Raw genomic sequence first — 27,924 nt, 5'->3', positions numbered from 1 at the left:
CAGATCCCAAATGGTTACATTATGCAAGCTGTGAGGTTTTTTAACTTGTGACAAGAGACAGAAAGTAAATTCTACTCATTGCAAGGAAATCCTCACTTAAGCTTCAGTGAGCCAAAAGCACTTAAAACCCATGGACCTTCAGCTGGTCCTTCTTAACCAGTGCTGTCTCTATGAGGACCTGGCCTATGTTCTTGCGCTGGTCACCCTGACACTGAATTACTTCTCCATATTCTGGATGCTCATTGACAGTACCACTGCAGGCAAATTTCTTCTTACACACCTCTACTAGTTTCTTTTTATCGTAATCATCATTGATCCCTTGGACAGTAGTAAGGGACTTCCTGCCGTTTCTCTGTTGAATTCTTATAAGGATATAATCCTCAGAGCCAGCAGGAAGCAGATCATCACCCTCATTTGCATCACCAAAGGGGAAGGAAGAGTGGAGGTTCTAGATAGCGGACGGACAGACGATATGATTCCTTTTCCTCAGTGGAAACCGTCTGCGGAAGGGGGCGGCTGGAGAAAGCAGGCAGGGGGCACAGAGCAAAGGAAGCGAGGGGGCTTCAGGAGAGGCTGCTGAGTCCTCCGCGGCAACTCAGTGACTGGGGCCATCTTGTGGAATATAAGTAAAAGTCTTCCCTTTTTTCCTATTGGTGACCAATAGAAGCTTAGGTTTCTTTGCATTTAATCATAGTATTTTAGTTCTTAGTTATATTTTGTAGCTACTCACTTCAGTAAAAACACTGTACACCAATAAACTATTTAGGAATTTCATAATAGGACTAAGGAAAGACTAGTATAGAGATTTCTAACTTCAGAATAAAACATAATTGGATAATGCCTTCTCATAATTAATAGTATTTTGAAGACTAAAGCTTAATGAAATCTTCACACACAGAAAGCATTCAGTAATTATTGGGGGTTTGGGCTTTCTTTTTCTCTCATAATTGTTTAGACCACAGTTATCCCTGAGGTCTTTAGCTCAGAGAGGAATAGGTCTTTGTAAGCCTAGCCACCCTCTACTGTGCCTTAGATCAGAGCGTGCTCCATATCATTTATCCTGCATCCCTAATTTCCACAAGTTACAGGTACCTATTATAGGGACTCAGTAAACATGTGCTGGATAAATAATGATGGAATCAATTAATAACCAGTCAATGTGTAGATACCTACTTGCATAGAATATGTAAGGAGGCATAGAGTTTCTGTGTCATAGCCAAAAAGAAGCCCACTGAGCTCTGTCCCTTTACTTCTAGTGCTACTTAAACTTATAATTTCTGATTCATTAATATGAACCATCTGTGTCTCAGATTTTCAGAAATCAAGAAATCATTTTAAATGATCATAAACTCAATTATCAGTAAGCAGTTAGAGAGGATAATAAGTTAATAACTTTTAAATAATGTCAGATTAATACTGATTTGTGATTAGCAAAATAGCCAAAATGCAATTCACTCTATTAATAATATACTTATAGGATGTTAAGATGTTGAAAATTGACTTGATTTTGAAAGGCAAGCAAACAAATTTCTACATGCTAAGTGGTGTTTTCCTTTTTTGTTAATTTTTTCAATTACAGTTAACATTCAATATTATATTAGTTTCAGGTGTACAACATACTGGTTGGACATTAATATAATTCATGAAGTGATCCCCCAATTAGTCTGGTGCCCAACTGGCACTATACATAATTATTACATTATTCACTGTATTCCTTATGCTGTACTTTACATTCCATGGCTGTTCTGTAACTACCAATTTGTACTCCTTAATCTCTACACCTTTTTCACCAAGCGTCCCAACCCCCTTCATATCTGGTCACTATCATTTTGTTCTCTGTATCTATGAGTCTGTTTCTGTTTTGTTTGTTCATTTATTTTGTTCTCTAGATTCTACATATAAATGAGATCGTATGCTATTTGTCTTTCTCAATCTGACTTATTTCATTTAGCATAGTACCCTCGAGGTCCATCCATGTTGTCACAAATGGTAAGATTTCATTCTTTTTCATGACTGAATAATATTCCATCGTGTATATATACCACCTCTTCTTTATTCAGTCATCTGTTGATGGACATTTAGGTTGCTGACATGTCTTGGCTATTGTAAATAGTGCTGTAGTAAACACAGGGGTGCATATATCTTTTCAAATTAGTGTTTTGGATTTCTTTGGGTAAATATCCAGAAGTGGAACTGCTGGGTCACAAGGTAGTTCTATGTTTAGTATTTTGAGGACTCTTCATACTATTTTCCATAGTGGCTGCACCAATTTGCAATCCCATCAACAGTGCATGAAGGTTCCTTTTTCTTCACATCCTCACCAACACTTGTTCTTAGTTCATTTATTGATGATAGACATTCTGACAGATGCGAGATGATATCTTGTTGTGGTTTTATTTTTAACTTACATTTTTCTGATGATTAGTGATGTTGAGCATCTTTTCATATGTCTATTGGTCATGTATATGTCCTCTTTGGACAAATGTCTACTAAGGTCCTCCATCCATTTTTTAATCGGATTACTTGGATTTTTGGTGTTGAGTTGTATTCATTCTTTAAAAATTTTAGATATAAACCCCTTATTGGATGTATCATTGGCAAATATCTTCTATTCAGTATGTTGTTTTTCTGTTTTGTTGATGGTTTCCTTTATTCTGCAAAAGCTTTTTGGTTTGATATAGTCCCATTTGTTTTTCTTTTGTTTCCCTTGACAAAGGAGATAGATCAGAAAAAAACATTACTAAAAGCAATGTCAGAGAGTTTGCTGTCTATGTAGTCTTCTAGGAGTTTTATGGTTTGAGGTCATACATTTAAGACTTTAAACCACTTTGAGTTTATTCTTGAATATGGTGTAACAATGTGGTCCATTTTTATTTTTTTGCATGTATCTGTCCAGTTTTCCAACACCATTTTTTTGAAAAGACTGCCTTTATCCTACTATATGTTCTTGCCACCTTTTTCATAGATTTATCAGTGTGGGTTTATTTCTGGCCTCTAAATTCTTTTCCACTGATTTATGTATCTGTTTTTATGCCAATACCATGCTGTTCTGATTACTATAGACTTGTAGTATAGTTTGATATCAGGTAGCGTGATACCTCCAACTCTGTTCTTCTTTATCAAAATTGCTGGGGATATTTAGGGTCTTTTGTTGTTCCATATAAATTTTAGGATTACTTATTCTAGTTCTATGAAAAATGCCATTGGTATTTTGATAGGGATTGCCCTGAATCTAAAGATTGCTTTGGGTAGTATGGACATTTTAACGGTGTTAATTTTTCCTATCCATGGGCATGGTACATGTTTCTATTTACTTGTATCTTCTTCAATTTCTTTCTTCAATCTCTTACAATTTTCCAAGTACAAGTCTTTTACATCCTTGGTTAAAATTTATTCCCAGATATTTTAATTTTTTTGATGCAATTATAAATGGGACTGTTTTCTTAATTTCTCTTGCTAATAGTTCATTATTGGTATATAAAAATGCAACCAATTTATGAATATTCATTTTGTATCCTGGGCTTTACTGAATTCATTTATCAATTCTCATAGTTTTATCATGGAATCTTTAGGGTTTTCTATATATAGTATCATTTCATTTCCAAATAATGAGTTTTACTTCTTGTTTTCCAATTTGGATGCCTTTTCTTTTTCTTTTATGATTGTTGTGGCTAGGGTTTCCAATATTATGTTCAATAAAAGTGGTGAAAGTGGACATCCTTGTTTTATTCTTGATCTTAAGGAGAATGTTTTTAGTTTTTCCCCATTGAGTATGATGTTAGTTGTGGGTTTATGATTATGTTGAGGTATTTTCTCTCTATTCCATTTTGCTGAGAGTTTTTGTCATAAATAAATGCTGGATTTTGTCAAACACTGCTTCTGCATCTATTGATATGATCATATAAATTTTACCTTTCATTTTGTTTGTGTGATATATCACATTAATTGATTTGTGAGTATTGAACCAAACTTGTATCCCAGGAATAAATCCCACTTGATCATGGTGTATGATCTTTTTAATGTATTGTTGAATTCATTTTATTAATATTTTGTTAAGGATTTTTGCATCTATATTCATCAGGGATATCAGCCTATAATTTACCTTTTATGTAATGTCTATGTCTGGTATTAGAATCACTGTAATGGTGGCCTTATAAAATGAGTTTGGGAGCTTTCCATCCTCTTGAATATTTTGGAATAGTTTGAGACAGGTGTTAATTCTTCTTTAAATATTTAGTAAAATTTTTTATTGTTGAGAGTTTTTTGGTTAGTGATACAATTTCATTTGTAGTCATCTCTTTGCTCACATTTTCTGTTTCTTCTTGATTCAATCTTGGAAGATTTTATGTTTCTAGGAATTAATCCATTTCTTCCAGCTTGTCCAATTTGTTGGCTATAATTGTTCATAATATTTTCTTATAATCCTATAATCCTGTGTATTTCTGTGGTGTCTGTTGTCACTTCTGATTTTATTTATTTGAGTTCTCTCTTTTTGTTTCTTGAGGAGCCTGGTTAAAGGTTTATCAATTTTGTTTATCTTTCAAACAACCACCTCTTAGATTCATTGATCTTTTGTATTTTTTTTTTAGACACTATTTCATTTATTTCCACTCTGATCTTTATTGTTTCCTTCCTTCTACTTACTTTGGGCATTGTTTGCTGTTCATATTCTAGTTCCCTTACCTGTAAGGTTAAATTATTGTTTTGAGATTTTTCTTTGAGGGAGGTCTGTATTGTTACGAGTTTCCCTCTTAGGACTGGTTTTGCTGTATCCCATAGATTTTGGGTCTTTGTGTTTTCATTTTCATTTGCCTCAACATGATTTTTTTTTTCTTCCTTGATCTCATTGTTGACCCATTCATTATTTAAGTAACACATTATTTAGCCTCTATGTGTTTTCAGTTTTTTTCTTGTAATTGAGTTCTAGTTTTATACCACTGTGGTTGGAGAAGACACTTGATATGATTTCAATCTTCTTAAATTTTTTGAGACTTGTTTTGTAGCCTAGCATGTAGTGTATCTTGGAAAAGGTTTCATGTGCACTTGAAAAGAATGTATATTCTGCTGCTTTGGGGGTAGGATGCTCTAAAAATGTTAATTATGTCCATCTGATCTATGTGTCATTTAAGGCCAGTGTTTCCTATTGATTTTCTGTCTAGAAGGTCTGTCCATTGGTGTCAGTGCAGTGTTAAAGTCACCTACTATGCCTGTTAACTATCAATCTCTCTTTTTATGTCATTCCATATTTGCTTTATGTATTTAGGTGTTCCTATTTTGGGTGCATAAATTTTTACAAGTGTTATATCCTTTTGCAGGATTGATCCCTTTATCATTATGAAATTTCCTTCTTTTTCTCATATTATAGCCTTTGTTTAAAAGTCTATTTTGTCTGATATAAGTATTGCTACTCCAGCCTTTTTTTCATTTTCATTCACTTGAAGTATCTTTTCCCATCCTTTTACTTTCAGTATGTGTGTGTATTTTGATCTGAAGTGGGTCTCTTTGTAGACAGCGTATGTATGGGTCTTGTTTTCATATCCATTCAGCTAACCTAGGTCTTTTCATTGGAGCATTTAATTCATTTACATTTAAAGTGATTATTGATAGGTACATAGTTATTGTCATTTTATTATTCATGTTTATGTTCTTTTTTCCCCCCTTCTTCTTCTTAAAGAAGTCCCTTTAACATTTGTTGTAATACTGATTTGGTGGGGGTGAACTATTTTAGCTTTTTCTTGACTGGGAAGCTCTTTATATCACCCTCAATTTAAAATGATAGCCTTGTTGGGTAGAGTAGTCTTGATGGTAGGTCCTTCTTTTGATCACTTTGAATATTTCCTGCCAATCTCTTCTAGCCTGCAAAGTTTCTGTTGAGAAATCAGCTGACAGTCTTGTGGGGGCTCTCTTGTTAGTAACTAGTTGTCTTTTTCCTGTTGCTTTTAGGATTCTTTTTTTGTCTTTAACATTTGCTATTTCAGTTATAGTGTGTCTTGGTGTGGGCCTGTTTGGGTTCATCTTGTTTGGGACTCTCTGTTTTTCCTGGGCTTGAATGTCTATTTCCATCACCACATTAGGAATGCTTTCTGCATTATTTCTTTAAATAGGTTCTCCATCCCTTGCTTTCTCTCTTCACCTTCTGGTTCCCCTATGATGCAAATGTTGGTATGCTTGATGTTGTCCCAGAGATCTCAAACTATCCATATTTTTTGGGGGGGGAGGTGGATTCTTTTTTCTTTTTGCTGTTCCAATTGGGTGTTTTCTGCTACCTTTCTTCCAAATAGCCGATTCAATCCTCTGCCTCATCTAATCTGCTGTTGATGCCTTCTAGGGTATTCTTCATTTCAGGGTATTCTTATTGTATTCTGCATTTCTCACTGTTTATTTTTCAGGTTTCTGTGTCCTTTTTTATGCTTAGTATCTCCTTGTTGAAGTTCTCACTAAGTTCCTTGAACAACTTTATAATCAGTGTTTCAAACTCTGTACCAGGTATATTGGTTGCTTCCATTTCATTTATTTTTTTTCTGGAGTTTCCTCCTGTTCTTTGACTTAGGCCATGTTTATTTGTCTCCTCATTTTGGCTGCCTTTCTGTATTTGTTTCTATATATTAGATATATCTCCTATATCTTCTGTTCTTGGCAGAATGGCCTTAGGTAGTAGGTATCCTGTGGGGTCGAGTGGCATAATCTCCCTGAGCACCTGAGCCAGGTGCTCCAGGAGTGTCCCTTGTGTGGATTGTGTGTACCCTTCTGTTGTAGTTGAGTCTTAATTGCTGTTGGCATATCAGTGGGTGGGATTGACCCTCAGGCTGACTGGCTGTGAGGATTGGTCATGACCACAGCATATAAGCTGCTGTGCAGAGCCGACCCCATGGAGTTGAATTGGTCCCAGAGGGCTCTGGTGCCTGTGGAGACCACCATTTGGGTGTGACACTTTGGGGCTAATCGAGTGATGCTCTGTTGTGGTGTGAAGCCAGCCACCAAGTATACTGGTTCTGGGCATTTTTGGAAGGGCTCCCATGCAAGCCAAGGTCAGCCACTGCCTGTGACCAGCCCACAGCTACAAAGCAATCCTCAGCTGGTTGCTGCCTGTGCTGGACCTGTAGGCATGCAGGGGAGGCCTCCCTGTGAACTACGGACAACTGTCACCAGTACCAGGTCTGTGGCAGCTCAGTAAAAGGCCCAAAGCACCCTGAGGCCTGGAAGGCTCAGCCACTGAAAAAGCCTCAGTCAGTACTCAAGTTGGGTGAGGCAGGGTGTTCACCAGGTTAACGCAGATTGAGATTTGGTGCCAGTGCTGAACCTGGAGCACTCAGCAAAAGGCACAGAGCACACCAAGACCAGCCACAGCTCACTTGGGGCCCAAGGACCCCTGAGAGTTGTCTAAGAAAGACTGCAGTGTGGGCCAATGCTGGCTGCCTGCCACTGAAAAAAACCTCAGGAAGTGTGCAAGTTAGATGAGGCAGGGTCCTAGTGAGTCACCAGGGTGGAGTGAGTGGAGTTCACCATTCCAATGTAGATTCAGATTTGGCTGTGTAAGAGGAAGGCTCAACACAGGGACAATGGGGACTGTCCCTCCAGCCCTTGCACTGAAGCCACACAACTCACCCTCTCCGTATATTTCTCTGGTACCTCCTGAGCTGCCATCCCTCCACCAGAGCCCAAGGTGAGTGCCTGGGAGTGAGAGAGTCTGCGCATGGACCGTTTAAGAGTATGTCTGTGTTTCCAGCAGCTTTCCATCTCACCCAGATGGATGGAATTCCTGAGGAGTTTCACAGCTAGATGTTATGAGGGCTCCTCTCCCTGGCATTGGTGATCTGGGCTGGGGAGCCTGGTGTGTAGCTGAGGCCCCTCAGTCCTAGGAGGGACCTCTGCAACTGTGATGCCCCTCCCAATTCTCAACCACCACACTTGAGTGTGGAGTCAGTCCATTTCATGTCTCTGCCTCTCCTACAGTCACAATGTGGCTTCTTCATTATATCCTTAGTTATAGGACTTCTGTTCAGCTAGTCTTCAGATGGTTTTCGAGATTGATTGTTCTATAATTTTCTTGTAATTTTAATATGGTCATAAAAGGAGGTGAGCACAGCTTTTCATATTCCACCATCTTGACCAGAAACTGATGTTTTTCTATTAAGTTTTTATTTAGCCTCTTTTATTTAAAAAGTATTTGTTGGACATTTAGTGAATTAAGATACATTTCTGGGCTTAGAAGTTAAGGATGAGGATGCCCTGGTCCTGCCTCTGATGCAGTCACATTAAGTGGGGGAAAACACATACCTTTACAATTAATGGTAATGCCCATCAGGATGTGATAAATGCTGTTGACACCAGTGGGTGTGCTTGCAGTTTCCAACACATATTACCTCTCATGTCTATATTCCCTGGTTAAAACACGTACTCATCTCTTCACTACAGCAGAGTTCCAAAAACAGCACTTTTCACAATTTTTGTTTTTAATTCATAGAGTGAAATTTAACAGCTCCATACTCCTTTGTTCAACTGAGCAAAGAAAGCTTACTTATTTCTCTAGAGGATCAATCATTTTTGCACTTTCAATTCCCTGTAGGTCTATTTTGTAAAGGATTTATATTAGTGCAAACTAAAGATTATTCTTTTAATGTCTACCACTTCAAAGACAAATCTCTCCCCAGAATACAACAAGAAGCCCCTTACTTACAAAAGGTTCTTGATGGGCTTTTATTTAAAAACAACAAAAATAACAAAATTAATAGGAATAGCTGAAAAATTCAATGGACCTCATGTTCTTCAAATAATTCAATTGAGAAATAGGTTAATGCTATTACAGATAATGTACATATTTTCTATTGATAAATAACTACCTGGGCAAGCTTATTTTCTATATTTTCTGTGATTTTTATTGATAACAGTGAAAAATTGGAAATATGACATAATGAAAAATAAAGCCACAGATTAAGACTCGGGATGCCTGAATTCTGGATACACTTAATAATTAATTAATTATTGACAAATTGCTTAAGGTCTTTTTGTATAGTCTGTGTGGCAAGAAATTGGGAGCAACCTAACCCTGCTGGTGATCAGATGAAACACTGCAGCACAACAAGGATCCATGAGATGTCTCATGAAATGAGAAGCTTCCAAAGAACACAGTTTGAAAGTAAACCTGAGTAGCTTATTCTGTCTCTAAAATTACATACATTATTTTCTTTAAGCTGCTAGAGTAGTAAATTAGGCACAGAGCTAAGAAGAGAAAAAAAATAAATAAACGTTATTATCAAATTAAAATCTACACGAAAAGCAAATGAAATACTCTGAGCTACAACTAGAAATACTCTGCTTACTATGATTATTTTTAGATTTTTTTCAAGTTATAGACTATGCATGTATATTTTCTAGGTACCAAAAGTTCACAGTAAGCAAAAAAAGAGAAAAAAAATCAGCGTCATTAAGAAAGGTCATGCTTCACTTGTCTTCATTCCTTTGCTTTAAAAGAGCTCTTAGTAGAAATATAAATTATGCATCTATAGTCAAATATTGGAAGCGGATTTTAAAAATAACTTCAACCTATACAAAGACTTTTAGGATTTAAAACCAGCCTAGTTGACTTTTTAAGATATTTTCATTGATAATTTGAAGTTCAGTTTTAATCTGGAAATACGTAAAACATGAGCTTAGTTTTTTGTTTCTTTTTAAATGCTAATGCCCATAGTAAATGGCTAGGACCATGCAGGCTAAGCAAATAGTTCACAGTTACACAGCTTGCAAGTGGTAGGGCCCAGATATTCTACCCAGAAATCCATTCATTTTTCCACCTGAGCACTATCACAGTTGCCGTTGATTACATAAACTGAACATATATGGTGGCAAATATTTGGTGGCAGACTACGTTATACCAGATAGTACAGTTAGTACTATAGTACAGCAGTGTCCAGAAGAGACCAAATTCCAAAGTGTGCTGGTAAATATTTAACATTTCAGGGTGGTGGGAAGGGAACGGGACTAACTTGTAGCAACTGCTTATTTACATAATATAATATTCCTATCATGACAGATTTTAATCTACCAACCTGTCATCAGTGAACTTAGAGTTGGGAAGAGATGTGCTTAATCAACACTTGTGAGCCTGTGTGAGCTGGCTCCAGCACAATTCCTTCCCAAGTGAAAAATGCCCTCTAGCAGAGAGAGAGAAGAAACACACTTGTCACACAGATAGTATGTCGCATCCTGGAAAGTGTTATGGAAGAATATAAGAAAGGTGAGGAAGTTGTATAGACAGTGTTGGGTAGGAAGAGGCAATTTTCAATGAGATAGTCAGGAAAAACTTCCTTAAAAAATGATATTTGAGCAAATCCCTGAAGGTGGTGAAGGAGTGGGTCAAGTGGTCATTTCAGGGAGGGGTCTCTTGTGGTTAGGTGGTGAAGGTTTGGGTATTTGTTGTAAGAATTTTGGTTTTTACCATAAGTGTGAGGAGAAAACATTGAAAGGTTTTTCTGCTCTGTTTTGTTTTGAGGCAAGCAGTGACATGATCTCACCTAAATTTTTCAAATATCATTCTTGCTGCTGTTTTGACAGTAAATCATTTTAGGGTGAGCAAAGTTAGAAGCTCTTGAAGTAATCCAGGCAAGAGGTAATGGTAGCTTGGACCAAAGTGGTAATGGAGGGAATGGTGAAGCATGGTGAGATTCCAGATACATTTTGAATGTAGAGTCAACAGAATTTGCTGATGGACTGAATGTGAAGTATTGGCCAAAAAAACGATTCCAAAGATTTTGTTCTAAGAAACTGGAAAGATGGATTTAGCATTTACTGAATTAGATAGAGCAGAGCAATTTTGGAGGAAAGATCAGGGTTTGGTTTGGAATATGTGTAGTTTGATACGCCTATTAGACATCTAAATAGAGATATAGAACATGTAATTGGTCATACAAGCCTGGTCATACAAGCCTGGTTTCAGGGAAAGATTTGGGTTGGAGATATAACTGTGGAAGTATTTAAGATAATAATTAAAACACTGGGAGCCTATGAGAGCACTAGAAGAGTGAATGTAAATTTATATAAAATGTAGGTATCTATTTAACAAACATATATTCCAGCACTGTTCTCAGTGCTTTGCAAGTATGAGTCATTTAACTTGCATAACTGTAGAAGATCGGTACTAGTATTTTCCCCTTTTCACAAGTAAGGAAACTGAAGCACAGAGAGATTAACTAACTTGCCCACGGGTTGCAAGTAAATGGCTAATAAGTGGTAGATCTACCATTTCCAGCCAAGGCTGCCCAAATCCAGAGTTCTTGTAAGAGAAGAGATGTTATCTAAAGGCCAGAAGTCTTCAGGCACTACATTTAGAGCTCTGGGCAATGAAGCAGATAATTAAATCCTATTCACAGCAGGTAACACAATTTACTTTTCCACAGCAGTTCTAACTATGCTCAGAGGGAGTAAATATAGCAATGTTTTGTTTTCCTTTATATTTTTTGTTTATTTTCCATAATATACATTATTAATAGAATCTAAAAAGATTGTATTAAAATAGTAGAAGCTGCAGAATTATGTTTTAAACTGGTTTCAGTGGATACATATCATTCTCTGTTTACAACTCAGCTACATGAGACAATACGATGAAAATCATTACAGAAAAATGGAAGTGAAGCTCTCTGCTTGGGGTGTGAACAGTTACCATAAAACTTATTGTCCAAAGAAAGATTCCTGAGAGTAAATGGAAGCACTATTAATTAGGCACGGACCACAGGCTTAGGTTAGGACTGCCCTAAACATATCTGTATTAAGTACAGGCACCTCTGGTAGCCTCTTTCTTAAGAATGGAGTTCACATGAATACAAGAGAGCAGACTCTTACCCAGTCCATGCACACTACCAACCATAGTTGCCACCTCCTTACTGTTCATATATGTTAAGTTTATTTGTTAAATTTATTATTTACTTGTCATTGTTGTTTTATTTTTTACTAACTACCGGTTAGAAGCGGACATCAGCAAACTGAACACCACCTGCATGTTATTACATCTGGGTACTGGAGATACTCTCTGTGGGGCTCATCAGTCCTTCAGATGGGAAATAATAACACAGGCTTCAGCTCTTGATGATTAAAGCCTCATTTCAAGGATTTGAAAAGAAATATGAAAAATGTTAAGTATAAGTGAAACCCAGTAAGAAATCACTTTACACTGTGATTCAATATTGTATTTATAATCATTAAAAAGAATTCTCTTCATTCCTATTTTAACTTGAACTGGGGAAAAAATATATATATGAATATCTACTTCTACTTCCTCAGCTACTTTTAATATTATAGAAATACTAACTTTGGTGTGGAACACGTGCAAGATGGAATGGCAAAATGGAAATACAAGGGAATTATACTGTACCTTGTTTTACCTGTAAGGAACACACACCTGACAAAAGGCAATTTTCACATCCAAAGTTGGTTCACTGCAGTAGTACAATAAATGGAGGCTCATAAATACCTATAGAAAAAAGGGGGGCATGAATTTTCAAATCACCTAATTATTCATCATTTACAGTATAAACTTTAATATAATCAGAATTATACATAAGGTAGGTCAGCTTATTCCTTATGCAGACCACTACTAGGTACTTTTCACAAATTGTAAATATTAAATAATAAAAGAAGGTAAAAATGTCCTGTCTTCTATAATGATCAACATCATGATAATCATAAATAGTACATATAAGAAATGGATATACTTAATAAGTTGAACATAGCAATTTCAGTTCTAGGCATCTAGTTTTTTTAAATTCTCAAACATATGCTCAAGAAGACATAAAGGATGTTTATTGTAGACTAATGGGGCTATTAAATAAAATGGAATTCATAATAGCATTACATTCAGGACTTGGAATAATTGAGTTAGAGCTTAATGTATCAGCATAGATAAATTTTTCAAACATGATATTGAGTGGGGGGTAAAACAAGTTTCAAAAGGGTATGAAGATCACTGTATTATTAATGTAAAATTTTAAAGCATACAAAATGTTAATATGCATTGCTTTGTTATATAACCAAAAACCATAGACCAAAGAAAACAGTGCACTATATTAACATTTCTTTAATCTTGGTGATAAGTACAAAGATTTCATTATATTATTTTCTGTACGTTTAAAATATTTTATAATTATATAAAGTGTTAAGGAGAGGATAAAAATTATCTAATGGTGGAAAAGTTACATCAGGCACTGGGTTACTTGGCCATGACAAGGCAGCATCAGGGAAACCTCACTGAAATCTTATTCCATTCAATTAAACACACTTTGTTGAATGTTTATTGTCTACAAGACACAATTCTGTGAGATTAAAGAATTTTAAAACCACTACTTACATAAGATTTGTTCTGGAAATATGAATGATTAAATATCCTGAAAACCACTCTCAATGCAAAACTCAATTAGATGAAATACACAAAATATCTTTTAAGATGCATAAAATATCTTTATGAGATGCAAAAAGAAAGGCAAGAAAAATTCTGAGATGCTGAAAACAATGTGAAAGGATCCATGCAGAGAAGTAAATGAGCTGAAGCTGCCACTTGTTACCAGGCCATCTGCTGATGTTTGAAGTCTAGAACTTTCGTTTTCAAAGGGCAGCATGCAGAGTTCAGGAAACAAAGCTTAGAACCTATCTACGGTGGAAAGTCACATTGGAGACTCCTGCAAAAAGCTTTTTTTTTTTCTTTTTTTTTTTTGAATTTATTGGGGTGACAATTGGCAAAAAGTTTAAGATAAGAAGTTTTAAACAAATTTCCGGAGCATGCGCAACAATACCAGAAGGAAGGTCTGAATTGCAAGAAAAACATGTTTTACATTGGAACTTGTGCAGATTTTTAAAATTTAAGGAAGAATGAAAGAACAATAATACATAAGGCACTCCTGAAGAAGAATAAGGTGGGCATTTGTCTGTGGGCAGTGGAGAGAGAATTGCTCTACCAGAGATCAAGATTTATTACAAAGCTCTAGTAAGTAATGGTATGTGGGGTGGATGCAGAGATAGACTATCAGGTAATAAAATAGAGAGCCCAGAAACAGAAACATACATACGTAGAAACCTGATTATGTAATATTATGTTAATATAGTCAGCTAAACCTGGTTATAGTAAAGATATCTGACAAAAAGAGAAACTGTGCATCCTGCTGAGACAATTGGTCATGAATATGGGGAAGGGAAAGAAAGGAAGCACAACCACACTGGGAAACAATTCTCTACGCGCCTCTCACATTTCTACATGTCTTGCAAACAGAAGCACTGGCTGCCTTCATTCCAGACAATCTTCTTAAAGATGGTTATACAACAAACAAACTTGGCAGAGAAAGATAATATCTCAATCTGGAATGAAGGCCAAGTTTTATTACTTTCCAATATAATATAGATAAGTTGTCCCTCTGAGGCAAAGGTCAGGCATGCTTACTGCCCATTATAAGAGATTTAGATTCCCTAAGGTTGAGGTTCCTCATCTATAACCGAATTGTATGTGCAGTAGTTACCTGACCTTTTTTTGAGTCAGCCTGTGGGAATTGGAGCCTTAGGAACTGTCATTAATGCTGATACTCTAGCTACTGCTATTTATTTGAATAATACAGACCTTTGTATCTGACCCTAGAATCTTGTGTCTTTTGCAACTACCCATGAAATTGTGGCAAGCTAAGAAGGTAGCAAGTAGGGAACCTCTCAGGCTCTTCAGAGTTCTTGACAATCTCTACATCATATTGTGCACAAAAACAATTTCAGATGGATTAAAATTTTCAGGAAAGCCAAACTTTAAATATTATAGAAGGAAATGTAGTTGGATGACTCAAAAATACATAAAAAATAATATACAAATATGCTAAGTTATATAGGAAATTACTGATAAAATGGACTATTTAAAATTTATCATTTATCATTTGTTTATGAAAAGATGTGAGAGAGTAATAAAGTAGGCCAGAAATTTAGAAAAGATATTTGAAATATATAAAACCAATGAAAGATTTATCCAGAATCTATAGAGTTTCTAAAAGACAAGAAGAAAAAGACAAAGAACCTAATAAAATAATGGGCAAAAAAATATGGAAGACATTTCATAGAAAAAGCAACATAAAAGGGCCCATAAATATATTTGTAAATTAAAACCACAATGACATTCTATTTTATACCCATCAAATTGACATAAATTGAAAACTATAACTTTCAATATTTTCAAGGAAGTTGATCAAATGGGAATATTTATACAGTGCTGATAGGTTTGGCAATGGGAACAACCCAATTTACGGGGAAAATAACGTTATATAGTGAAGTTGTACATAGTGTGCCACCCAACAATTCCACTGCTATACATATTCCCAGAGAAACTGTTCAGTTTTACTACCAGGATATATGTAAAAGGCAATTCACTATACATTGTGATAGATAGATAGATAGATAGATAGATAGATAGATAGATAGATAGATAGATAGATAGATAGATAGATAAAATTAGGACTGGAAAAATAGTCATAGAGAGAAGAACAAAGAATATATAAATCATGGTATAGTCATTTAGTGGAATATCATATAATAATGAAATGGTTGAATAAAGAAGCAAGTATCAACATGATAAAATATCATAAACATGTCAAACAAATGAAAAGAAGTATGGTTAATTTCATTTATGAAAGTTCCAAAATGTACAACTAAACAATTTGTTATTTAAGAATATGTTTTTACTATGATAAAACTATAAAGAAAAGCAAAAGGATAAAAAATGCAAAATTTCTGGGGAGGGGAAGAAAGCCACCAGGAAGGGGAATGCAGGGGTTTTCAAAGGTATTCATATGTCTGCTTCTTCCAGCTGGGTGGTGAACGCATGCATGTTTATTTCATTATCATTCTTTAAACTCTACATATTTAAGTATATGCTATTTGATATATCTGAAATATTTCATAATAGAAAGAAGTTCAAGTGACACAGTAAATTGTGGTCCTTCACTCTTTTGCTGGGCATTGTTGTCTATATACAGATGCCTGGAACTAAAACACTCATAATAGCTACTAATAGGAAATGACCTTGAGAACAAATGCTGAGGAGTTTAAATCAGAAACCATTAAACTACCGAATGAAGAAATTCTGGGTCTTCTCTACTTCTAAACTCTCTGTTATATGAGAAAATAAATTCCCCCTATGAAAAAAAAAATCACTAAAATACAGTCAGTAAGTTAAAAAAAAAAAAAAAAGGTGAAATGATTTACTCCTCAAATTATAATCTGTGAGATTATTTTATTGCATTTTCATGAGATTTATGTAGAATTTTTGCCAGATAGTTACCTCTACTCCTTGTTTTAAAAATGTTTTTCAGTTTTGATTCAGGTATAATTTACACAACAGCAAAGTGGACATTTCTTAAATATACAGCTTGATGAGTTTTAACAAATGCACAGATCCATGTAACTCATATTGCAATGAAAATAAGGATAGTCTGGAAAACCCTGGTGCCATTTTCTGGACAATAGTTCCCACCCCTCAGGCAACAATGTTCTAACTTCTTTCACTATGTATTAGTTTTTCTTATCCTAGAACTCATACAGTAAGTACTCCTTTTTGTTGGGCTTCTTTTACTGTTCATTCATACTGACCTATCGGTAGTTATTGCATTTTATTACTGAGTAAAGTATCACAGTTTATCCACTCTGGTTTTGGACATTTAAGGTATTTCTTCTATTTGTTAGATAATAATGCTGCATGAACATTCATGTACATGTTTTTTTTGCACAAATATGTTTTCATTTCTCTTTGGAAAAATACCTAGAGAAGGAATTGTTGCATCATGGGACAGAGATGTGTTTAATTTATGCAAAACTCCCAGACACATTGTCCCCCTGTAGCAATGGATGAAAATTCAGTTGCTACACATCCCCAATATTTGATGTTATCAGTTTTCCAAATTTTAATCATTCTAGTGGGTGTTTAGTAATATTTCCTATGGTTTTATTTTTTATTTTCCTTATGATTAATGATGTTGAGAACTATTTTCCTGTGTTTACTGGCCGTTTAGCTATCTTCTTTGGTGAAGCACATTTGCAGGAATTTTGCCCATTTGGTGATGAACTATCGGTTAGGGGAGAGGGTTGTTTGTGTCTTTATCACAAATTGTAGAAATTTTTTATCTATTTCAGATGAAAGTTCTCTGTGAGATACATGTAATATGAATACTTTCTTTCAGTCTGTGGATTGCACATTCAGTTTATTAATACTGTCTCTTAGTGAATAACATTTAATGTTTACAAAATTAATTTTATCAATTACTTTCCTTTTAGTGATTTCTTGGTTTTGTCAAGGAATCTTTGCTCACTCCAAGTTCATAAAGATGCTCTTCCACATTTTCTTCATGAAGCTTTACATTATTAATTTTACTTTTAGGTCTATGATATCTCTCCAATTAACTTTAATCCATGATATGATATATATGTTAAGGTTCATTTTGTTCCTTAGGGATAGCCAGTTGTTCCAGCCTCCTTAGTAAAAAGACTTTCCTTTACATACGGAGTTGCCTTGCTGCCTTGGTCAAAAAATCAAGTGACTGTGTAAGTGTGGGCCTAGTTCAGGAGTATATTCTATTCCATTTATCTATTGTTACCCCAATACTGTGCTGTCTTGATTACTGTAGCTTTATAATAAGCCTTGAAATTAGATAAGTCCTCCAATTTCTTCTTTTTCATTTGGGGGACTATTCTAGGTCTTCACATTTCCACATGAATCTTAAAATCAGTCTGACATTAAAAGAAAAAAGAAAACCTACTGGAATTTTCATTGGGATTGATTGCATTTGAGCTATAAAGCACACTGGGAAGAATAGATATCTTAACAATATTGCATGTATTTATCCACAATCATAGTAAATTTGTCAATTTAATTTAGTTCTAATTTATCTCAGGAATATGTTTGTAGTTTAGAGTATATAGATCTTACATATTTAGAGTACATAGATCTTACATATTTTTTTAGTTTATTCTTTAGCATTTATATTTTAGATGCTATTATAAATAGGATATTTTTAATTTCCATTTCCCAAATGCTCACTTCTAAAAATAGAGTTGATTTTTTTGTAAATGACCTTGTATTCTACAACACTGCTAAATTGATTTATTAAACCTAGTAAATATTTTGTGGATTGTTTAGGATGTTCTTGATACACAGAAAAGTTGTCTGCCAGTTAAGGCAGTTTTCACTTTTTTTTTTTTTCCAATCTGCTTTTTCTTGCCTAATTGCCCTGCCTCCAGTAAAATGCTGCATAGTAATGATAAGATGATGATGATTTTTTTTATTAGTTTCAGTTGTAGAAAACAATGTAATAGACATTTCACCCCTCATAAAGAGATAACCCCTCCCCCAATCTACTGCCCCTCTGACATAGTACATAGCTGTTACAATTCCATTGACTCCATTCCCTATGCTGTGCTCCATGTCCCATGACTACATATATATATATAAATTATAGTGGACGTACAATATTATTCAGCTTCAGCTTCAGGTATACAGTGCAGTGGTCAGGCATCTATCTACACCATCCATGAAGTGGTCTGCCTAATAAGACATGTGCCCATCTAACACCCTCCAAAATCTTTACATTATTGATTGTATTCCCCAAACTGTCTTTCATATCCAGTGGCAATATTGTAGTTACCAATTTATGCTTTCTAATCCCCTCCGCTTCTCCCTCTTCCCCACCCCCCCATCTAGCAACCATCAGTTTTTCCTCTATATCTCTGAGACTATTTCTGATTACTTTGCTCATTTATTCAGTTCTTTAGATTATACATACAAGTGAGATCATATGGTATTTGTCTTTCTCCAACTGACTTATTTCACTTAGCATAATGTTCTCTAGCTCCATCCATATTGTTGCAAATGGTAAGGTTTCATTCTTCTTTATAGCTGAGTAATACTCCACTGTATAAATGTACCCCAGTTTCTTAATCCAATCATCTACCGATGGGTATTTCAGTTGTTTCCATTTCTTGGCTATTGTGAATAAACATAGGGGTGCATATATTTTTTCGAATTAGTGGTTTGGATTTCTCTGGATAGATACCCAAGAGTGGAATTGCTGGGACATAAGGAGCTCCATTTCCAGTTATTTGAGATACCTCTATACTGATTTCCATAGTGGCTGCACCAATCTGCAATCCCACCAACAGTGCACAAGGGGTCCCTTTTCTCCACACCCTCTCCAGCACTTGTTGTTTGTTGATTTATTGATGATCGCCATTTTGACTGGGGTGAGGTGGTAATATGAGGATGATCTTTGCTGATGATCTCAGATGTATTTATCCATTTACATTTAAAGTAATTATGGGTATTACTGAGTTTAAATGTACCTATTTGTTCTGTGTTTTACCCCTATATTCTTTATTCCATTTTGCCTCCTTCCCAGACTCTTTTGAAAGAATAGGGTATCTTTTTGTTTTCCATTTTATTGTATCTAATAGAGTGTTAGTTATACCTCTTTTTCTTCTTTTCTAGTGGTTATTGTAGAGTTTACAACCTGCATCTTTAATTTTAAGTAATCTAGCTTCAAATAATATTATTCCACTTTATGTATAGTTTAAGAAACTTACAACAGTATACTTTGAGTTTCCCCTCTAGTGCTTTGAGCTATTATTGTCATATATTCTACTTATACATATCTTATAAACTCCGTAACACATTGATACTATATTTACTTTAAATAGGCAATTCTACTTTAAAGAAATTAAGAAATTACAAAGGAAATATTTCATATTTACTCACATATTTTCAGTTGTAGTCCTTTCACACCTTTCTTTAAGTTTATTATTAAGCACTTATGTTCTTTATGTTATTATAAATGGTACGTTTATTTTATTTCCATTTTCTAAATTCTCATTTCTAGCAATTAAAATATGTCGTTCCATTGCTGTTTCATTATCTTGTAACATGCACTAAATGGGGACTTGTTCTACCAGCCATTCTTCAAATTTATTGTGACTTTTTATTCATATGTCTGTTTCATACTACATTATTACCTTCTCATGGAAAGTGTTTATGTTTTATTCATGTTCACCAGCCCAGGGTCAAAACTATTCTTAGTATATAGCTAATGTCAAGTAAATGTTTATTGAATAAAAGAAGAATCAAAGTTTCCAAATTCACTTCCTTCTCTAGCACAAATCTAAGTATTTTAATTATCTCCTCATATTGAGACCTATGAATTTTCAATAAATTTGATGCTAACAAATTAAAAATAAGGAGTTTTCAGCAATAGAAGTATGAAAAAGTACACAATTATGACCTCAAAAATGCTACCCAGAAGGGCTATTTTAGTTTTCTGCTGAACTGGACATGTGGAAAATAATAACATCCAGCCTACCACCTGAAAGGAACAATGTGTTTTGATTTTTAATGAATGGATAATCTTGCTATGAAAAGCAAGCATTCTGACCTTCCCTGGTTTGCATTATGAAGATTCCAAATGTAGCACCATGACTAAGTCATTCAGTCACTGCAGAACCTTCTTGTTCCACAAAGGGACATTAAAAGAAAAAGAATGTTCAGTATGATACACTCAGTGAATTACAGAAAACTAGTTTGGTAATTATATTTCCTGGTAGCATGGCAGAGAGCATTTGGCATCATTGCATAGAAGCAACATCAATGGCTGGGCACTATCTTGATATTAGTCTAAAGTGAAATTAGTGACAATATCCTAGTACAATATAGAACTCGTGACTAGCTTGAAAAGGGAGGGGATGATAATTGGGGAGTTCAGTGCTTTCAATTACTGGTTGTTCTGGGAAAAGCCCGATATGTGCATTCTTTGCTGTGTGCTATACTGAGTTTCTCCTCATTACATGCCTATACCAGTCAATGGTTACTCTAAGCACAACAATAGGCCAAGTTGTATGAATGAGATACACCTAAAAATTTATTAGGCTGAACTGGTGCACAGCAGCTGCTATGAAAGAATGTAACCATGATGTGTTTTAATAGCTTAGATCAATACTTAAATTTTTTTGTATGTGAGATGTGCCAACTAAACTACAGGAGGTTTAAGAACCTTGACAGATGCAAAAACTCAAATTGTTATGGGCAACTCCAGTCTCCCATGGTTTGTCAATGACATGTAAGCAACATACACAAGGGAAAACCAAATGAACTACTGATTACAAAAAAAAAAAATTTAAGGTCCAGCAGTGTCTAAGTTGAATTGGTATTTAATAGACTCATTATCTATAAATAATTTTTGTATTTATTCTGTATCAGATTTATTAGAAATTACTCTTTGAACAGTCTGTAAGCATATATGTACACTATTAGAATATAAAGGCATTATTAATTATCAAAAAAAACCTGTTTCTCCTATGCCCAAAAGGATTCTCCCCACTATGTGTAAAAAACAAATCAAAGTAAATATACCTTAAAACTAGTAATTATCTTTCTAAATGCTGATATAAAAAATGGAATTAAATTTAATTTTCTATTAAGAACTCACTTTAAGACATGAATAAGTATTGGGTCCATGGACCATCATTTAGACAGTAGTCAGCGAACTGTGGCCTGTGGATCAAATTCAACTCACCACCTGTTTTTGTAAATAAAGTTTTATTGGAACACAGCCATCCATTAGTTTACATATTATCTATGGCTGTTTTCACACTATAATGACAGAGTTGAGTAACTGTTTCAGGGACTGAATGGCGTGCAAAGTGTAAAATATTTGCTATCTGTCCCTTTGTAGAAAAGTGTTGCTAACCTCTGATTTAGAGCACTCCATCCATGAACATCTAGAAATACTTCATTAGCTTCAGTATAAAGGCAAAGAACAAAATTTTATTATGTTTCTAAATACATAAATACATAAAATACTTTCTAATAAATAATTTAAATAAATACTATCTCCCTCCAAGGAATCTGTGCTTGTCTACATCTGAAAGTTATGTATCTCTTAAATACTGCTCATGTAATAAGATGATTGCTTCCGCAGAAATCCTTTAATAAGCTTATTTAGCAGGCGTTAAGTAATAGATAGAGACTAGAATGTAAAAGATATGAATGAGGCAAATGCATAAAAAACAGGGTGGAGTATTGAGAGAAGATATAAAATAAGAGATGTAGAAATGGTGAAATTCACCAATTCAAGAATTGTAACACTCAAAAACATTTCTAAGCTTTCTTAATTTTAAACATACAGCCCTGCTTCTGGTCCTTCACAGAGTTTCCAGGAAACTCTTACATCATAAAACTCTAGATGAGCTGGATAAACTGTATTAAAAAATAAAAACATAAAAAGTTAATGGACACTTGAATTTACATTAAAAAGAAAAAAATAGCTAGTGCTGTTCTGATGTTGGCTCCTACAATCAGAAGCTGATTGTGCGTGTCTCTTCCCAACTCCATGCTTGATGACACCACTTCAGTTGCTTAAAATTGGCTATAGCAGGAAAGTTTACAACATGGAAATTCTCAAACGCTACAAATCAGAGTATTTTTTTCAAAGACTTGGTGATTAAACATTTATTAGCACACCACTGTAAGTTACCAAGTACCAGAAATAAAAGAAGAAACTGAAAGATCAATCACAAATTTCCAGAAATATATCAAAGAAAGAAAGTAAACACCACAAGGTAAGAATTATCAGATACTATAAAAGAAGTATTACCACCACAAGAACTTACATGATAAAAAAAAATAATTGGAAAGATCGCAGGTAAGAATGAGTAAAATAATTAAATAGTCAGAATAAGGAATAAATGCCATACAAAATAAGCTATTGCTATGATAAAAAGAATGGATATATTTGCAAATGAACTGAACAGAAGTTGTAGAAAAGGTAGCTTTTAAATGAAAAAGCCTAATAGGTTAAACAGGTTAAATAGAAACAGGTGAGCTAATGAACTAGAAAGAAATTCACAGAACTTTATCAGAATAATAAAGAGAAAATATAAAAATATGAAAGATTGAGAGATATAGACAATGGAATAACAAAGTGCAAAATAAATATAACAGCAGTTCCAGAAGGAACAAAGCAAATAAATAGACTGGGCAAGTGGCTATTGCCCATTATTTGAAGTGATAATGACAATTAACTCTCCTAAATAGCTGATTAACATAATGAAGTCCTTGGCAGTATAAGAATAAATCCATGGCTAGAAATTTTATGAAGAACTGTGCAACAGCCAAACGGTGATTAAATCTTAAAAGCAACTAGAGATAAGAGTCAGCATCCATATAAAAGAACAATTGGACTAAAGGAAGATGGATAGGTACAAAAATAAAATGTTAAAGTAGGAAAAACAGCTCTTTAGAAATAAGTCGATTTAAAACAAAAAATAGAGCCAACATGATGGGAATAATAAAACATACAAACAAAAGAAGGTCAGTTTGTCACCAGCATATGTTGGAAAGTAAAGGTCTTTAATTTTGATGAGAAATTTTCTGTTTTTGATGACAAAAACATAGTATGATTTGCAACTAGTTGGAAGAGAACCGATTAACCTTAGAGTTTACCTTCCTCCCTCACTAAGGTGGGTCACAGACACCAAGCAAGGTCATCGGAACAAAACAGTCCCAATACAAAATGGCCATTAAAGTAATTTAAAAAAAAAAAAAAAGATTTTAGCTTAATAGCAAATAAATTAAAAATAAAACATCATTTTGCTTATAAAATTGTTAAAGTGTTTGATAATTAATATTCAATGCAGAGAAATAAACATACTATGCTACCTTCCTTCCAGACATCCATTTTTCTCAACACCTCACTTCATTCATGTCTATTCAACATAAAATAAGCACTACATAATTCTTTATTGAATTAATTAATAGATGTTGAAATTAAAAATTGGTACAAAGATTGGGGGGTACGTAGCTTAATAACAAGGTATTCAATTGCTTAAACAATATATTTAAGACTTAAATAATTCCATGCCTAAGAATTTACACTAAACATATAATCAAGTTTCTGTACAAAGATTAATCTAAAACAATGTTCACCACAGCATTATTTATAGTAAAATAAATGGAAAATTAAATGTTGAATAAAAATGGATTAATAAAATAATTATTTTAAAAGCATATAACATAATTCCTTTGAGGTATTTATAAATTATAATATGGATAAATGTTTACAATCTATTGTAAAGTGAAAAAACATAATAAAAATGTATTAAAATATGTCCCCAATCTTTTAAAAACTAAATAGATATGAATATAGTTTTATAGAGATAGAAATACACACATATTTATTGCTTTGCGCTTTTATGTATTTTCCAGTTTTACAATGAAGACTACATCTTTATAGTAAGGAAAAATGCTATTATAGCATATGGTTAAATAAATAAGAGATGCAAATCTTTTGAACTGAAAGATAACATAGCAAGCATCTAAGCTACTTCTTTTCATAGATGAGAAACTTGAGACCTAATGGTAAATGGTTAGGAAATCTGCCAAATTCATGCATCTCAATAGTGAGACAACAGGCCTCTAATCCAAATGCCCCAAATGCTATGCAGTAAACACAGACTATATTTCTCAAAATATTGTCCAGCAAATATTTTACATATATCAGAAGTGGCTTCTCAGGAACTCATTCTTTGTTTTTCCAATTGCTCCTAAAATTCGTGTATATAGGGCCTAGAGACAATATTTTACTTACTTTTTTAAATATCCTGTACAGAATTACATTAACACAGGGAAACAGGATTGTTCATCATCCTTGTAATTTGTAAAATGAATAAAATATTTCTTGAATTGGTTCTAATGATCTAATGGGTTTAACAGACACCACCAGTACAGATCTCACTCAGTCCCAAAAGGTATTTTACCCAGCTGAAGTATTTAAATCACTATTCTTTGCATAGTTACAATTTTTTCTTCAATGTTTCTTAAGACATTTTGCCCTTTAAATATCAAGAGATATAAAACTCATCTCCTTATTTACTACATGAACTTTTATAACTGGTGTACCCAATATAGCACCTGACATCGAGTAGAGATATACTGAGTACTCCATGTATAAAAGTGAACAATTCAAAGATAAAAGGCCAAGATTAGTGCCTTTAAGGAATTCCCACTAAAGTGCTGTACATATATATGTGTTTATTTTTAAATCCTCAAAATTCAAAATTTTCTATTAGGGTAACTTTTTATTTTCTCTAAGAATGGACTTTTAAAATAGGTTTATTTGAACAAAGATGGGCATAATAATACACCTTAAGCAAGAAAAAGGAATGAACCTTTGGGCAATTAATTTTAAAAGCAAAACGAAATCTTAATTCCACTAAACAAGAAGCATTATTGCTTGAATCATGCATCCCCAGAATAACTAGGCCAGTAGAGGCTGTTAATTAGGTGAACTGTCACCTTGAATCCTGGAGAGGTGCTGAACTTACACGAACAAATCCATCTCTTAAGTGATGTGGGGGGGAAAAAATAACAATATAATGAGAATAAATTCAGAGGTCACTTTATCTTCCAGTCACTTAGCAACGGAATTGGAGTGAAGACGGAAAGAGGAAAGTGATTTGTAAAAATAATTAACCATAAACTCTGAAGTAGGGATAAGTAAAAAGGAGGATGGAAATGGAAACAGCTTTTTCCAAGTCATTTTGAAGGGATGTGTTTCTCACCACACAAAGCCCCAGATATGAAGTTTGCCGCCCCTCCTTTTCATCTTTACATCTCTCTGTTCTCTCCACTTTCCTCTCCCTACCGCCTCGCTGTATTTCACAAGCACAGATGCAAACCTACAGCCTCTCTCATTGTCTCCTTCGTGGTTTCTTTTCACCTCCTTGTTTGGGAGAGAGGCTTTCTTTCTGCAGGGATAGTTAGCACACATGCAATCTTGCACAGCCAAATCTTTTTAAATTCCAACGTAAAGCACAAACTTGAGGAATTAAAAGTGCAAACAGACATTTATTTTATTTAGCAGCATAAAGGTTTATTTATATTAGTCAACACTTCAGAGAATGAAGAAAGAAAAGGAGGACATTGGGAATATTGCCAACACAAACTCTTATCACAACCCAAAAGCAGAATAAGCTATAAATTCACATAAGGGCAAATTTTCCCATAATTTATTCTCTTAGCCCAGGTACAGTAGATGTTTTAAAAGAATATTTCTTATGAGAATATCTATTATTTCAGGAAATATAGAAACATATACTATTATTGTTTTGTGGTTCTTAAGAATATTGTAGCAAGTTTAATCAAGTAAAACTTTACATTTTAGAGAAAGGTAATTTCTTTAATGATAACTAATAAGACAATTGGAAGATTTTTTTTGTTTAGGTAATTAAATATTTTATAGGAAAAAATCTTTTGTATTCTTCAAGTGGAGTATTAATATTCTTGCATTCAAATGGTTTTGATTACCTGCTAGTGTAAACCAAAGCAAATTATAGGTTAAGGAGTAGGGAACAGCCATCTATCAAAAACCATCTACAAATGAGGTCCTCTGTTAAGTGCTTTTTATAAATTAATTATTTTAATATTTCATTTTCCATAAATATGCATATGAATTATATTACCTAGTCTTACACCATGAAATTGCACACACTTTTGCAAAGCTCATTTAGAAATTTTACCCATATACAATCTAAGTAAACTATGAAATACTGAGTTACATTAAAAAAACTATTTTAAAATGTGCCCTACATAAATGTCAATAATAAAATTACTCATAAAAAATGTGTAAAGACATCAAAATGCATTTTAATATGGTCTATGACAAAATAAAATGTTATGTCATCTAAATTTAGTCTGGCTTAATTTCATCTGTGACATTTCATGATTAGTTGAAATGTCACAACAAAAAATAAAGTTCAAACAAAGCCATTAAAAAGCTGACCTGTGTTTAGCCATCACTTGTAAGAGCTACTCATGCCAAATGCTTTATCCACAGTAAGAAAACAAAAACAAAATCAAAACATGGTTGACAAAATACTGTACTAAAGTTTTGACCTCTGTGTTTTTTAATTGACCAATGGTTAATATGGAAAAACACAAGACCCTTATGGGAGTAATATGATTTCAAAAGAATATAAGAATTATGAATCCTGTCCATCTCTTTTTGAAAATAACAACAAAGCCTTACATTTTGATAAGTAGACTGGGTGACAGTGATGTCCTGAGTTCTTCCATAAGTTTTATTTACTATGAACATATGAAAAGTGACACAGGAATATTTTCTTTTCTCCCTTTACCTATATCTATCATATGATTAACTGGTTGGTAGTTAAAGGAAATATATATATTGAATTTCACTTGTTTTTAGAATTTGAAAAGCAAGTTCAAAATTTTACGAGTGTTTCTTAACAATAAATACAATAATATTTTAGGTTTCTTCTAGTGACATATCCAGCTTAATATAGTTGTTATAGCATTTCTATCTAGCATTTTAGATTTTGGATCAAGCAAACGTCTCTCTTTTTGTTTATTTTATCTAATTTATTTCTGTCCCACTCTATAGGCTCTCTATAACCTTTAAAATTTTTCACTAGATTCAGTTGTGTCTTAATTGTCTCACAGCATAAGGGACTTTTGAAGAATGATTTGAGTATGCCCAGGGATAGCATTTTTATCTTTTATGTCAATTCCCTCTCCAATGAACATGTTTAGGGAAATTCTCCCTTTCCCCAATTTGAAGCCTGACTCCCATTATCCCCCTGGGACAACCCACTGAGCAGAAGGGGATTGGGAAGAGCAAGTTGGCTGTGACAATCACAGTAAAAACTCCAAGGAAAAGTCTAGAAATGCAGAAAACCCAGTTTGAATTCAGAGAGGCAAAATCAAGAAGTGATATCAGGTTGGGATCAAATTAAACAGGAGGAATATAGAGGTATAAATCCTGAGAAGTTGCTTCAAGAAAATATCATCCAGCACATCAGTGGTTCAAAATGTAGGAGGAAAAAGCCACACTGGATGGTTACTCTGCTAATTTACCTTAT

At 34.1% G+C, this 27,924-nt stretch overlaps 1 protein-coding gene and 1 pseudogene across 18 annotated transcripts in view; both read right to left on the bottom strand.

Annotated features, from left to right (window-relative positions):
- MAPK10 (mitogen-activated protein kinase 10) overlaps positions 1-27,924 on the bottom strand; it is a 287,949-nt gene that overhangs the window by 136,107 nt on the left and 123,918 nt on the right. For 8 of the 18 annotated variants that reach the window (XM_019731282.2, XM_019731285.2, XM_019731277.2 and 5 more), the window contains exon 3: positions 12,392-12,463. The exons of 4 other annotated variants lie outside the window; for them this stretch is intronic. In XM_019731282.2, the coding sequence (XP_019586841.1) occupies positions 12,392-12,457 (66 nt within the window). In that variant the 5' untranslated portion in view covers positions 12,458-12,463. Of the gene's footprint in view, positions 1-12,364; positions 12,464-27,924 lie in introns of all 18 variants that reach the window. 6 more of the 18 variants (XM_074323986.1, XM_074323984.1, XM_074323972.1 and 3 more) reach the window with 1 other exon arrangement.
- Positions 122-11,860, bottom strand: LOC109447182 (eukaryotic translation initiation factor 1; annotated as a pseudogene).

This window comes from Rhinolophus sinicus, linkage group LG02, assembly GCF_036562045.2.
Source record: "Rhinolophus sinicus isolate RSC01 linkage group LG02, ASM3656204v1, whole genome shotgun sequence".
Taxonomy (NCBI): Eukaryota; Metazoa; Chordata; class Mammalia; order Chiroptera; family Rhinolophidae; genus Rhinolophus; species Rhinolophus sinicus.
This window is presented reverse-complemented; position numbering and strand designations above follow the sequence as displayed.